Source organism: Homarus americanus, unplaced genomic scaffold, assembly GCF_018991925.1.
Source record: "Homarus americanus isolate GMGI-L3 unplaced genomic scaffold, GMGI_Hamer_2.0 scaffold57980, whole genome shotgun sequence".
Lineage (NCBI taxonomy): Eukaryota > Metazoa > Arthropoda > Malacostraca > Decapoda > Nephropidae > Homarus > Homarus americanus.
The window spans coordinates 22,797,532-22,813,480 of record NW_024716703.1 but is presented as its reverse complement, the minus strand read 5'-3'; the positions used below and the strand labels follow the sequence as shown (position 1 = coordinate 22,813,480).

Below are 15,949 nucleotides of genomic sequence, written 5' to 3'. Positions count from 1 at the left end.
ATGACGTATGAAGGTTGTTGTTGTGTAGGAAGCAGTGCCCAGCTGTGCTCCTCTTACGGGTGTGATAGTTAGGAGGAAGAGAAGGTTTACGACAATAAGGAGGAGGAAGAAGGTTTACGACAATAAGGAGGAGGAAGAGGAGGTTGCATAAACAAGAATGGGAGGAGGGGGAGAAGGTGGTTATTACAGCGATATACAAGGATAATGGGCACAAGAAAGTGTCTACTTGGAGTTCAAATTCTAGTGATCCAGGTAAGGTGTGATCACTGAGTAACACTAGTTTGAGGAAGAAGAAAACGAAGGGAGAAGAGGAGAAGGAGACGGAGAGAATATAAGAGAATACTCTGTCGACGGCTGGGACTTGAACGTGTACCCGCCTGGTAGTGGAGGGTGTTATCAGCCTCTCGTTACCCAGCGTTCATTAGTGCAGCAGAGATATCTCTCCCCGCTTCCCACACCCCTCCCAGCCCCATCCTCACCCCTTCCACCTAACCTTCTCTCCTCTCCCACCCACCTTCCCACTCGCCAGCCACACAGAGCATAACACCTTAATCGCGACCCAGATTACATCCGGCGGTATTAATTACAAGTCTTGCCGTGCCCAACCCATCTATTTCCGTCCCCAGCCCCGTCAGGAGACGGCTAGCTTGAGCCCTGAGGAGCAAGATAAATGGCCTGGAACGAGGTGGCCGGGAAGGCAGTATAACAGGTGCAGAGGTGGACGTGGTGAGATGGGATGGAGGGTGAGGTGCGGGTGAAGGATGAGGAAGGGATAGAGGGGAGAGTCAGGGTGAGGTAGGGGTGAAGGGGTGGAAGGAAGAGGAAGTGAACAGGGGTGAGACAGGGGTGAGACAGAGGTGAGGCAGGGGTGAAGGGGTGAGACAAGGGTCGAGGGGTGAGGCCAGGATGGGTGAGGCAAGGATGGAGGGGTGAGGCAAGGGTGACGGGGTGAGGCGAGGCAAGAGGTGAGTGGAGAGGCAGGGATGGATGAGGCAGGGATGTAGGGGTGAGGTTGATGGGATTTGGTGTGACTAGTAACTGGTAGACTGGGTTGGGGAGATGACTGGCAGTAACTGGTTAGACTGGGCTCGAGAGATGACTGGTAGTAACTGGTAGACTGGGTTGGGGAGGTGACTGGTAAAAGAGTCAAAGTGGCTAGATAGAAGGAGGGGGGGGGTAGTGACAACAGGAGAGTGAGGGCTGGCAAGAGGGGGACAACAGGAGGGAAGGAAGTACTAACAACGAGAGCTTAATATCTGACAGTAGGAGAGGAGGAAGGAGGGAAGAAATGGCAACAGGAAGAAGGTAAAGGACAGACAAGAGGAGGGGAAGAATAATAAAAGAAGGAAGGAGTGACAACCAAATGGGTTTAATGAGGCCAGAATAACCCTGTGTTGGCTTAACATCTACCTGGAAACATTGAATACATCTCCACACATCACAGGTTAGGGAGGATGGTAAATTATGCTTCAGATTCAACAGACAGTCGCCAATCTCAGGCCACACGTCAAGCACACTCACTCAACTCACGTCCGACATCCTACCCTATAGTATGATGTGGGCGGCGCTTGATGCCATTCTTGCTCCAGGTTAGATTCTGTATCGAGTGTGGCATTTTGTGGCATACGGTGTGATGTGGCGTACGGTGTGGTGTGGCGTAGGTGTGATGTGGTGGGTGTGTGTGGCGTGGGGTGTGATGTGGGTACGGTGTGATGTGGCGTACGGTGTGATGTGGCGTCGGTGTGATGTGGCGTACGGTGTGATGTGGCGTACGGTGGATGGTGTGTGATGGTAGGTGTGTGGCTGGTGTGTGGCATGCGTGTGATGTGGCGTACGGTGTGGTGTGGCGTACGGTGTGGTGTGGCGTACGGTGTGGTGTGGCGTACGGTGTGGTGTGGCGTGTGGTGTGGCGTACGGTGTGAAGTGATGAGATGTAAAACGGTGTGGTGGGGGTATGTGGGGATGTGTAGTATGGTGTGTATTTGATTATGTGATGTGTAAAGCAGGATGGGACGTAGGGAGGGGCGAGGTGGAGTGGGGTTTTGTGTACGCTGGGGTGGAGATGGGGTAGTGAGATGGGGGTGATCAACAGGTGACCCAAGTCATAATAAATACAACAGGTGCACCCCAGTACACGTCCACCTGAGCCCTGTGGGAGGAAAGGAAGTGTACACGGAGAGTGGAGAATGTACTGGGAGAGAAGGAACGGTACAAGAGAAAGGAAAGTGTACGGGGAAAGGGGTGTGTGTGTGCGGGGAAAGCGGCGTGTACATGATGAGTACATTGAGTGGGGAGTGTACAGAGAGGGGAGAGGGTACATTACAATGGAGGGGAGAGTACAGGTGCGGGAAGGAGGGGGAAAGGGGGGGGGGGTGGCCCACATCAATACTACTGTACATCTGCCACGTATGGAGGTATGTCGTGTGCGGGTTCTCTTACAAACACACACGGGCGGTCATCAACCCGAAAGATCGGTCGTTCACACACTCCCTCTTCCCCCCCCACGGACTCAACAGGTGTTGTGCATATATGGGAGGCTAAATCACCTGTCAGTTTGGTCCACACACCTGCAAGCCAACTCTACCTCACTCGCTTCACTTACGGTATTCTTCTGTTGTTTCCTACTCTCTCTTTCTTTAAGCAAATACCGGTGCTTACTGTTCCCGTTATTCCTCTTCCCATTGTTTCTTCATTTCACTTCCTTTCCTTCTATCATAATCACCTCCCTTCGTCACGTGACATAACGGAAAATTTCCACTTTTCACCAAGAGATTCATGTTTCAGTTTAAATAATGGTTATATGATGATTACACATTACGTTATTAGTGGCACTGTTCTGTTATCAATAATCACGAACTTCCACCTGCAGCCCCTGACATAACCGTCACTAGTATATTGTAGCGTGACACGGAGGCCTTTGACACGCTACAGCCCCCGGACGGAAATGGGGACATCCATCACCAACCACACTAATAACACATCACCATTACTAAGGCCACATAATGCATAATAACGGCATACTACTCATTATCAATCCAATAGTAATACTAATCGATACACTTACTGGCCAACGTGATGTGACAAACAGTTCCAATAAGCGGTGAGGCAAAGTTCTCGCCATTTAACAGTACATTACAATTTCTTACCCTCTCTTTCATGTACCTATAAAATCGAATGGAATGTAAAACCTATTAAACCTCTCGTAATGATCTTTATCACACACACACACACACACACACTGCGGCTAGTTTATTGTGATCACCATACTCATCCTCTGAGTAGTAGTGCAAGAGAATTACAAAGTAAAGGTCACAAAAGGTAGAGATGGAGAGGTGTGTTGGGGAGAGTGGGGTCGGCGAACTATGAAATATGACCCTCAAAACACCCATAAATGGGATAGGGTAAACTGTCTAGTGCCTGTGCCGATAGAGTTGTTAGCCAATCAGTAAATCAGCTCTAAGAAAATCACCCACAATAGCTAACTCAAGACACAACTACAACACACTATTGGCTTTGCTAGCCAGTAGCAAGGCGGTCAATCCCGCCTCCTTCCATCTCCTAAATTTCTTCAATTTCCAAGTATTAACTCCCTCTCTCCTCTAATCGTCTACCACCCCCTTCTTTCTCTTAAAAGAGAAAATCAGACAGTACCACCAGCCGTTCACCTCTTCACTCACCACCTTACACTTCACTTATGTAACCCATCCTCCTGTACAGTCACGAATGTAAAGTTCGTCGATAGGCTTCACAGCTACAGCTCCTTCAAGAGAATTACAAGACCTTTGGAGCCACCGTATGTTAGGAACAAAAGTCAGCTATTTTAAATCGAGTTGTGGACTTCAAAACTCTTTAGTGCATCACCACCGCAGGAGATATGAACTCCTTAAGCGCTTACGAAGTTCTTAACCCGTTAATGAATCTGGGCCCAGGCAAATTTACCAATATTATTCAATAATAAATCATTATTATTAAAAATTACTGTTCAATATAAATTTTCGGTTTGTCATAGTTGCCTCCCCATTTTCTTCTCCCTTACTGGGTAGGAGGAAAGACTGTCATCTACTGTATACAGTATGTAAAAATTATAACGAGACTATAATTATAATGCTGCACTGCCACATATAACTGTCTCCCAGCACATATGCAAGTTTCTCCACACTAGCAACTTCAGTACTTTAGCTAAAGAATCCACAACGCCAACCTGTTCAACTACACAGGTCAGAAATTTTCATTCCCTGCACATTCTCATGACTGGCATATCTCACACCCGCAAGATTAGCACATTCTACTCAACAACCGACAAATCTCCATTCCCTTAACTGTCTACAAGCCTACCTCCATCACCCGAGACATTTCATGAATAATCCAGGAAGACATCTTGAGCACCAGACAGGTGACTGACGTGGGATATGATGTAATGCGTTATTTATAATGCGAAAAAGAACCGGTAACAAGTAAGTTCCAAGGTCATAACAGCATTCTGCCATCGCCTTGGCTCCTTCAACGTCCTGTGGGCACTACAGAATAGAAACAGAGCCAATACATCGCCTCCAACACCTAGACAACGTTTCACTTCCCTGCCAACAACAATAACTTGCAGTCAGATGGAACCTGCCAGTGCCCGATCTACACATGGATCCTGCCGGTAGGCTGCAAACACTTGGGAACAACCTTCACTCCGCCGGCAACACCCGCCTGAGGATACTGAGCTGAGAGCTTCTTATAGCAGACGTAAATTAATGATGTTGTGAGGAGCGACGTGTTCCCGAGGGCTGGGGCCATCCTTCCCGAGTGCTTGGGTCCTCGTTCCCTTATAATTACATCACCATGATGCTACTACCTAGCCTGCTGGTGATGGTAGTCTCTCGCTTTCTGCTATTTTTACAGCATTTATTGCTGGTGATGCCATCTGCTTCTGCTTCCTCTACGACTTCTACTGTTGCTGCTTTTCTGTTGCTACTGAAATAGTATTCTGTTAGACTGCTACCTTGCAGCTTCTACATCTGGTGTGGCCTTTTTATGTTGTATCTATCCTCTTGACAATGCCCCGACAACTTCTACTGGCACAACAAACTATACCTTCTTCTCGTGCTAATAATCCCACGTGTTCTAACCCTGATTGTACCACACAACTGCGTTTGCTACATCGTATGCAGCTTCACGTTCTGCTGCTGCGAATTTTACAGCGTTACCGTGCCCCTTATGCAGGCAGGAGTTATCAAATTTCCTAATTCTTTACCGCTTAACGCCACAGCAGGTAAACTGTCGCCTTTTGCACCTTCCGTTACTAGGTCATCGTCGCTTTTGCTACTTCCGCTTTTACTGCTAATGGTACTGGCGCCTCTCTGCTAATGCCGGTGTCTATAAACCTCGTAAGCCTGGTGTCTGTCGTACATTAAGCTTCCATCTTGCCGGCGGTTCCTTAATAATGATTTATGCCGTCTGGAGTCCTCGACGGGGGGATCAACAATGGCAGCCCCGGAAACTTTTTGTCACTTTAATGCCACTGTCGAGGTGATCCACTCGGCCTGAGCTCAACATAATCCTAGCACCAGAATTCACCTCCTTCTCCACTGCCTTATCATCCTGCATTACGTTCTGGCATCCTTTCAATATCCTCCTCAAAGCTTATACCGAGACCTCTTGATGCAATCCTAACTTTACATTTATCCTTACTCATCTTGATCCTTCTCTAGTGCTTCTTTTCACCCATCCTTACATTCTCACCTTGATCCTACCTAGTTTATCCTTATCCTTCCTTATCTTTCTAAAGTTTATGCTACAGTTTCCACTCTACTCTCGAGTTAATTACCCAATCATACATTTCTAAATTCATTAGTTTTTTTTAATATTATCCCTTTTTAGCCACTTCTATTCATTCTTTATCCGACTTATCACTTATTCCTATGATCCTTAGTTGTTACCACTTCATTCATCACTCTTTACCTGAATCCTTAACCCTTTTTCACACACACACACAACACCTGGTGAACCATATCTCCCTTTGCTTCACCTGATGATTCCTGTTACGGATCTTATAATTAACCCTTTGAGTACGGTGGTGTGGCACTCCAGGTAATTGATCATTGTATTCTAGGGGCAAAGCATAGTATTCTAGGGGTAAAGCATCGTATTCTAGGGTTTAGTCATCGTATTCTAGGGGTAAAGCATCGTATTCTAGGGGTTAAGTCATCGTATTCTAGGGTTTAGTCATCGTATTCTAGGGGTAAAGCATCGTATTCTAGGGGTTAAGTCATCGTATTCTAGGGTTTAGTCATCGTATTCTAGGTGTTAATTCATCGTATTCTCGGGGTAAGGCATCGTATTCTAGGGGTTAAGTCATCGTATTCAATGGGGTTTAATCATCATTTTCTAGGGATTAAGCCATCGTATTAAATCATCGTATTCAAGGGGTTAACACATCTCACCCACTAAACTAAGTCATCGTTAATTGGTCGTGCTCAGGAGGGTAGATAATAGTACTCAAGGGGTTAAATCGTCGTATTCAAATGGTTAAGTCATCGTGTTCAAGGGGTCAATGGATTCAATCTGCAAGTATAACAAGTAAAACGAGGCACTTCTAAACCTTACCCAAAAACTGGTGGAAATTGGACAAATACGTTCTAAAACCGCATTTTTTTTCCTTCAGAGTGAATCGATAACAAAATACAAAAAGGTAAGGGTCTGGTATTGTCTGTCTGTCTGTCCTTAAGCCTGTCTCTCCTTCTATCTATAAACAGCATCAAAATAACATTCGTAAATCCTTTGAGTGAGCCGCCAGGACGTGTGTGTGTACTTGGTTAAAACAAATCCCTGTGAAAACACTCATGAGACGAACCTGTGAAACACATTACCGAACTATTTCAATTTCAATCAGTCGATTATTTAAGGAACTCAACAACTGGTAAAGCAGCCACCGAGGGAGTAGAGAGGGAGGTCAGGAGGTGCGGTAAATACATGACGCTGCTTGATGATACGACCACAACCCACATCTGAGGGGTCTCGTGGGACAGAACTACTGCTATGTCACCCACAGACACACACGAGGCTCTCACCCTGCGTCACGCTGTTTACTGCACACGTCACGAAAATAAAGCCCTTACTAACCCCTACCACACTTAAGAACACACACACCACCACCACACTAATGGTCTTCAATAACACCTACCAAGGTAATTCAGTGACTATATTCAGTAAACTTATTTTTTTCAGCAATGCACTCATCACACACACACACACGCACAACACGCGTGCACACACAAACACACACACACACACACACACACACACACACACACACACACACACACGAGCGATACTTCCCATGCCACGACACACTCTAAACCCATCCTAAGTGCCTCTCACGCTCCACGACCCCCGCTGATGACGAGCTTCTAGTCTACCTGGTCATGTCTCCCGGGTTTTCTCCACAACGTCCCCACCCCCTCTCCTCTTCCATCATATGTGTGTGTGTGTGTGTGTGTGTGGAAGAGAAATACACACACACACACAGAGCCTGGGTCTTACCGGCCACGTCTCGCCTGGGCTTCCCACTCAACTTTCTTGTTTCGTACAATTTACTGAAGATGCTCCTGGACGCTACCTGGCTATGTCTCCAGGGTATTCTCCTCAACCTCCGCACCTCCTTCCTTTGATTCACGCTCCCCACTGATGACGCTCCTGGATCCTGCCTCCCCTTGTCTCCAGGGGTCACCTCCCCACTCCTCCGGTTCGCCCGACGACCCCCCCCCCTCCTCTGGCTTGGCTCACTCTTGCCAGCTTGACTCCGTGATGGTCGCCGCTCCTCCACACTCCGCTGCGGCCCAAACTCAATTTTTTGTTGCTTTGCGGTGAACTAGATTCCCATGGTAAAAGCTGAAGATGCATTATATTTCTTTTAATTTGATACGTGGGATAGTGATTTCCTTTACTAACAGTTATTTTTTTTATTAAATACACCATGAATATACAGTATATAATTTTCTTTACATCTCTCACCCGCTGGGCCCCACACCAGGACAACAACTTCGTTTAGTATTTTTGTCAAATCCTGTATTGCAGTCGATTCCAATTCTTTTAAAACTCACGAAACACTCCCCAGGTGCTCGCATTGAAGAAAGAAACTGAGGATGCGAGTCGTCCGGTAAAAACATTCTTATCAGAAATCTCATAACGTAGATGGCAAGGAATGACTGGAGGTCCGCTCACCCTGGAGGACCTCGTCTGCAGCAGCCCTTCAGAGAGCTGTTCACCCACCTGCTGTACAGGTCGTGACCATCACCCTCTACCATCAACACCTCTCACTGGTGATACCCGTCTAAATTTCCTCCCAGTATCATTACTTACAGTTAGGTCAGGGAAGGTCTCATATTAGTCGACCGTAATAATAACTAGGTAGAGAATCTCCTGCTTGTGATGAAGTATCACCAACCTTCATAACTCCCTTTATAGTGAGCATTTTCAGAATCTTTTAACAGTCACACCTAAGAAGGGCTCCAAAAGATATATGGGATATAAAAAAAAAATAAGCATTACTCTTAAGTGGTTGAGAATCAACTACTATGAGACAAGTTCCTGTCTCCTTCCTGTCATCACCAACCATAATTCTGGCAACACGTCTAATACATCAGCTCCGTCAGGATCGTCTCTACCAATATCACGTCGTTAAGTCACATCAGTTCCCACTACATTCACACCGCATCCCAACAAGAATTATATTATCAACGGCGGTGACCAGTGTCCTGGGAGAAAGAACATGTGGCACTCTCTTAATGTGTGCCACCATCCACACCTGAACCCACACATACTTTCTGTCTCGTGTGTACCAGCAGTCACATCGTGTGCACCACACCTGAACACGGATACGGTCTCGTGTGTACCAGCAATCACACAGTGTGCACCACACCTGAACACACACATACTGTCTCGTGTGTGCCAGCAGTCACGTCGTGTGCACCACACCTGAACCCACACATACTTTCTGTCTCGTGTGTACCAGCAGTCACATCGTGTGCACCACACCTGAACACAGATACGGTCTCGTGTGTACCAGCAGTCACATCGTGTGCACCACGCCTGAACACACATACTGTCTCGTGTGTACCAGCAGTCACACAGTGTGCACCACACCTGAATACACACATGCTGTCTCGTGTGTTACCAACACTAGCATCATGTGCACCACACCTGCACCCGCACGTGTTGCCTACGTTGTGTTTAAGAGATTATTCACAACAGTTTTTATGGATCAGGTAATGGAGTGCACTTAACTCTCACGCACAATAAGACTTAGCCTTGTTGTGTACATATTTGTTCGTGCTTCAATGATCTTTAATTAGACAGCTTTTTCTCTTAGCTGCAGCGTTTTCCTATTTCCACAATACTCTTGGCTAAACACGAACAAAACAGGGATGGTCTCCCATAGTTTCAAAGATACCATTATAAGTGTCACTTTTTGTCCTGCACTTGACGTACTCACTTAATCATAAAATATTAATAATCATGTAATTTACTTGTGCCGCCGCGTCAAGCTCTGACGTTAGCATATCAAGATTAAATTATAAGGTCTCGTCCGCTAAATTGGTCCTCACTCAGATTATGTACAGTACAATAATGCATTTTGTAATTCTGTATACTTGTGGTTGTCTTTAAAAGCAACTTTATACACACACACACACACATATATATATATATATATATATATATATATATATATATATATATATATATATATATATATATCTATATATATACCACAAGTATACAGAATTACAAAATGCATTATTGTACTGTACATAATGGGGCAAAGTAACTTTACGGTGTGATGGACGGGGGTGTCCTCACAAGGGTTTTGCTACACATTAGAGGGAACTATAGTAAGCTCGCCTCGACTGGTACACCAGAGGGTAGCGAGACCGAGTAACTTGATTTAACTGTGCAGTGTGAGAAGAGTATTGAATCCTGCCTTTCAAAAGTTGCAATTAAAAGTGTGGATGGAAAGTGAGTTCTGGGTGAAGGAAGTGAACCATGATGGAGTCGGACTAAATGGAACTTACTCTGTAGGCGCGATATGGCGAGTAATACAACTTGGATTGAATGGAGGAATAATAGTGGACTTGATATAAATGAAGTACTGACTATAGAAGTGAAGGAATAGTCGCCTTATACGCTGAAAGGTTATATTGAAATTTGCGTACTATTAATAATCAGGACTAGTGCATCTCCCCACACATAAGAACAGGGTTCCTTGTGGACGGACTTGGCGACTGTAAGAGTGAGAAGTAATGTATGGACAAGCCCGGGAAGGGGTTCTTGTTAACATATTTTAGCTTATTCATTTCTAAATATACTGAGGAGGACAAAAGGGAATGTGGGCGAGATGTATTGGCCAAGCTGCTGGGGGCTGTCACAGTAAAGAGTTCTTGGATAAGCTCTTGTAAAACAGCCGCCCGTGGGTTGTCTCCGCTCCAGCCTCCGTCACACCCCTTCCTCCACTTTTTTTTTTTAAAGAACAATGAAACATTTAAGACATTTTGTCATTATTTGCGACTAGGCAACGTTTTATGGTTAATTCTCTTCAACTACGTAACGTTTTCCAGATAATTCTTCCCTGCTACAAGACGACGTATGGCGAATTCTCCCGTTACAACACACTTTCTGGTTAATTGTCCGGTCTACTTGCTTAATGATGTGTTTTAGACTTCTGGTTAACCTTAACAAGCTACATGAGGTCGGTTGATTATCTCTCCCAACTACGAGTTTTTCTTATTATTTCTGGATGGTAAACATTCACACACGCAAGACAACGTTTACGGAGTAATTCATTCCTGGGAAAGATTCCTGGAAGATTCGTGAGTGCTAAGCGATCATTTTCCAAGTAATCTACACAGTCAAGTGTACAAACACACACACACACACACACACATATATATATATATATATATATATATATATATATATATATATATATATATACATATATATATATATATATATATATACATATATATATATATATATATATATATATATATATATATATATATATATATATATATATATATATATATATATATATATATATATATATATATATATATATATATATATATATATATATATATATATATATATATATATATATATATATATAAGATAAAACATACAAGCAAGCGACATGGCGACATTCAGACGGACAAATTCAGTCCTGATTCCTGAACTGAGATGACAACAACTATAAACTGAGGGAGTCCAACACTAACACAGGCTGTTGAACAACACGGTGGATGAAAGTCTTCTCAGCTTACAGAGGACTTACCCAAGTTTGTTCTCACTAAGGCAATCCGAGACAGGTAAAGGCGATCACCTAAATTAATAATAAAGACATGAAGAGTTGGGAAGAAATAAGATAAGTTGGACAAAGTTTTGATCAACTTAGTGTGATCCAGATTAAGACGAACACGCTGATTAAATATCCTCAACAAATATACATTTACTCATTTTGTTCCTTACAATACCCAGACAAATGATTCTACCCAGAATGATCATCAGTCACCGATTCTGACTTTCTATGGAGACACATCATTAATTCATCCTAACTATAACGACTTCCCCCTCACCCCCTATCTGCCAACATAATTCACGTTTGATGAATAAATGGAAATTGTATCGACGAGAACTGGCAGTTATTACATTACCCAAGATAATAACGACATAATCTGCGGCACCACCAAGGCCATCGTGAAGTGTGTGAGAGACAACCGGCAGTGCACTAAATAATAAGAGTGACCGAGAGTTGATCACTGCCTGCGTTAAGCTACACCCAGAAAAAAAAAATCTATCGTGCAAGAAAAACATCAATCAGTCAGGTTAAAGAAGGCGGGAATTTGAAATATTCCTCATTAAAAACAAGTAGAAAGTACGAAGAGCATTAATTTATAACAAAAGAGTAGCGGAGGTGCATAGTAGGAGCAGTATTGGCAATATTTATGACTTTATCAGAGGAGGGATATTAATATTGGACGTGGCGTGGGAAACTAAGGATGGCGATAAAGGCAGCGATGAATAAAATTAGCATAAAGATTGGTGCAATAACTATTTTCTGGATAAGGATATCCCGTCGAGCATCATAAGTGATACACCTCCCCGGTAAATAATGCTCGCTATAAACACCATGAAATTTGGAGAAGAGAGAGAAAAACACTTATAAATAACTATACACCCAGGCTGGAGTACAAACATCGTGCCAACACTCAACACTGTTACATAATGTACCCCGTCTAGGCCAGCAAGAGCATAATACACTTCATTAGTTTCAACTCCGGGCAATGTCGAAACTGGGGCAGCACGAGATACCCCGCTATTTTCCCAAGGATATGTCGTAACAGCCAACCCCCCCCCCACACACACAGCCTGATCAAGTTCTTCTTCAACAGATATAGTTTCTCAGGGTGTTGTGTTCCAAGGACTAACCACGCTAACACGTCAGGGACCACAAGCACCATATAAGTGTACAGCATTAGTCTTGTCATTATTGACTAGACAAGGGAGACAGCTTTCGTGGCGCGCGCGCGCGCGCGTGTGTGTGTGTGTGTGTGTGTGTGTAACAGGTTCAATAATAAATAAATAAGAATATATAACAATATATAACAAATTAAACATCATGCATTACAGAGTCACATTACATTTAGTATCATCGTTACATTTACAGCCAATTACCATTTAATTGTAGTCTGGTGTAATAAAGCCGGGAGTAAACTATCAAAATAATTATACCTTTAGGGTAGTTAATACAGTGAAGGCTGTTACACACACACACACACAGGCGTTTCTGCCACGTGCCGCAGTCAATAACCAGGTATTACTCACCCTTATTCGCTACGGCCTGCGGAGACGTTCAATATCACAAGTTAACACAGAGTGTATCATCACTCACGACGAGGATGGTATCAGTTGCCGACTGCTGCCACTCAAAGGCTTTACAAGTGCCGTAATGTAATATCTGCGCCAGAAAGAGCCAGCAGCGTCTGGCGTTCATTTTATACCCCGCAATGATAGTTTTGTGAAATTAAGCCAAACAAACACAAGATACTAGAGCTGCGACGAAGAAGAATCTGGCCGTAACTGGAATGAAGTAAACAGTTAAAACTCTACGACACTCACTAAGACAACAATGAATATGTCTGTCTGTCTCTGGCCAGAACTCACAAAGAGAGACGGGGAAATAATCCTCACCAGCAATCACGAGGCCTATTTGGTGGGATAAAAAAGCAGGATATTATAATACGAGGATGAAACAAATGACTCACAATAGGATTAACCGTGTCTGTGGGATGTAACGTGACCCTTGTACATCCATCCCCTCTACCACCATCCCCACCCTCACCCACCCACCTGCCCATCTTCCCTTCTCCGCAAACTTCTTTGCCGCCCACGTAATAGACTTCAGCTCGTTTTATTTCCATTACTGTGGACCCGGAACGCCCGTGGTGAAGAAAGAGGACAGGAGAGGAGAGCGGCCATCGGTCATAAGGTCATTATGAAGTGTCCCTAATGAAGCCAACGCCCCCCTCCTCTTCAACTTCTATGGGTCGCTTCCCGAAGGATGGTGGTGGTGAGGGGGAAAGGTAAATAAGCAGAGGGAGGATGAGGAGAGGTAGGTAAGCAGAGGGAGGATGGGGAGAGGTAGGTAAGCAGAGGGAGGGTGGGGAGAGGTAGGTAAGCAGAGGGAGGAGGGGAGAAGTAAGAGAGGAAGAGTGTGAGCAGAGGAAAGAAGAAGGGAGGACGGCAACATTGACAGATAAAGTACAGGAAGGAAAAGGGAAGGAAGGTGTGAATGAGAGATAAGACAAACGTGAGGTGATTAAAGGGTAGGTCAGCCGTTCACAGTAGGTAAGAGTCCGTGGGTATAAGTGCAGGAGACGTCATTAATGTCATACTAACAGATTCATTTCAGATTCTATAATTTGTCCCAGGTGAGCCCCAGAACATAAATAAGGGATCGCTTTACAGGTTCAGAGTTAGCATGGTATTGATATTTTTCGTCTCTTTAGTTATTATTTAGGTAAGCTCTGCACACACACAAGCTCCAAAATCATTACACCGCTAACCGTGAACCTCCTAGCTAATCCCGGAAGAGAAGTAACATACTTTTTTGAGTAGGGTAACGTACCTCATGACCAGCTGATCACGGCCTTATGACCCAACAACATCACTCACTTCATCACAGTCAAGTACCTCGTTTTCCACTTTATAAACAGAGAAGAATTTCATTTCGTGCACTATGGGAAATTTACTGCTGCTGTTGACACTTCCTGCAACAAGGTAACTCTGCCCCCCGGCCCGACCACAGCCTCTCGGGGTCACCACCATTGTGAGTACTCTGGAAAATTGGGTAAAATCCGTTGCAATACTTTTCTACGTCATCGTAAAAACAAAAAAACAAAAAAAAAATTAATTGACAATTTTCACTAAAATAATTCCAACAATAATATTTTTCACAACAGTTTCATAAAACTAACAACAAATGCCATTTCATAATGGCAACTTTCTAAACCTTTGTTATGTGTATTCCACACAGAAGGAATCCTCCAATTGTTAGCATTATCATAATAATTGTGTGACATTAATGGAAAATGAATAGCGATGAAACACAAAAAATAAACACAAAATACATGTAAATGGTCTAAAATATGTATATTTAAAAGATTAAACGTAGAGTATGAACGGGGAGAGTCTCCGGCAGTGAGGCCCTGTGGAGGGAGCTGTGCATGAGACACAAGCAACACTCGCCCCGGGCTCCACCGTTACCGCCGCCAGGAATACCACCACCGGCGTGGAGGGATAGCCGTTATCACCCACACGTACCGTTATCACCCACACGTACCGTTATCACCCACACGTACCGTTATCACCCACACGTACCGTTATCACCCACACGTACCGTTATCACCCACACGTACACCGTCACAAAACACAGAGGGCCAACGACTTTCCTTTTCTGGTTCCGTACTCTTACTCCTATATACCGGACCTTGGCGCAAACACTGAGCCAAATGATGTTTCCTTTTCAGAACATTTTAGTGTCAATATAATCAAAATATCTCGCCTAAATAGTGTTGTAGTGTATCTGGCGGCTGTTACATCACAGCACGACGGGTCGTCTTATCCAAGGACAGAACCTGGGCCTAAAGGCTGCGGTTTTATTACTGGCGGCTGCGATAGCCAACTGTCCATTCAGATATAAACTTTTGGGTTTAAATAAATCTGCCCACGACTGAGCGCGGCGCCCTCGGGTGATGTAGCTGTATAATGGATACCTAACATCACAAGTGGGAAAGTGAAAGGCAGTGTTGGCCGCGCTGTCCTTGTGTACACTGGGTAAAAAAGTATCTTTACAATTCTTATGCTAAACAAAATGACAACACGAATGAAGGTTTTTGATAAAGGCTCATAAGGCATACTGTTATTCACAAATCATAATGTAACGAACTTATTTTATATTTTGAATGAAATAACGAAATTAGGCCTACCAGAATAGGTAGGAAATGTTTCACTATCACGCCTACCAACCCAAGACAGACAAAAGGATTGTTCCGTTCCAAACTCATCGGACCCCTCCTGAAAGATACTTTTTATACAGAGTACCTTAGTTTAGTCTTCAGTGTACTGTATCCACACTACCCCAAACTGGAAGTCAGGCCCATGACACCCACTGTCATATATAGTATACTGTACATCCTAAGCGACTGTCAAAGGCAGCACTTATTCGATATAATAAATCTCTAAATCAAATGCTTTACATCAGAGAAAATAAACAGCAGCAAATGATGGATGTCTGACTTGGTCACTTTAAAAAAAAATTTCCAACATCTTCACCACATTTGTTTATAAAGTAAAGGCTAATGTAACATATTGTATTCTGTTCACTGTACTCCGGGTCACAACTACC

At 44.0% G+C, this 15,949-nt stretch overlaps 1 protein-coding gene across 1 annotated transcript in view; it reads right to left on the bottom strand.

Annotated features, from left to right (window-relative positions):
- LOC121858335 (max dimerization protein 1-like) overlaps positions 1 to 15,949 on the bottom strand; it is a 149,908-nt gene that overhangs the window by 49,149 nt on the left and 84,810 nt on the right. The window contains exon 4 of the mRNA XM_042354731.1: positions 14,171 to 14,380. Coding sequence (XP_042210665.1) covers positions 14,194 to 14,380 — 187 coding nt within the window. The 3' untranslated portion in view covers positions 14,171 to 14,193. The remainder of the gene's footprint in view (positions 1 to 14,170; positions 14,381 to 15,949) is intronic.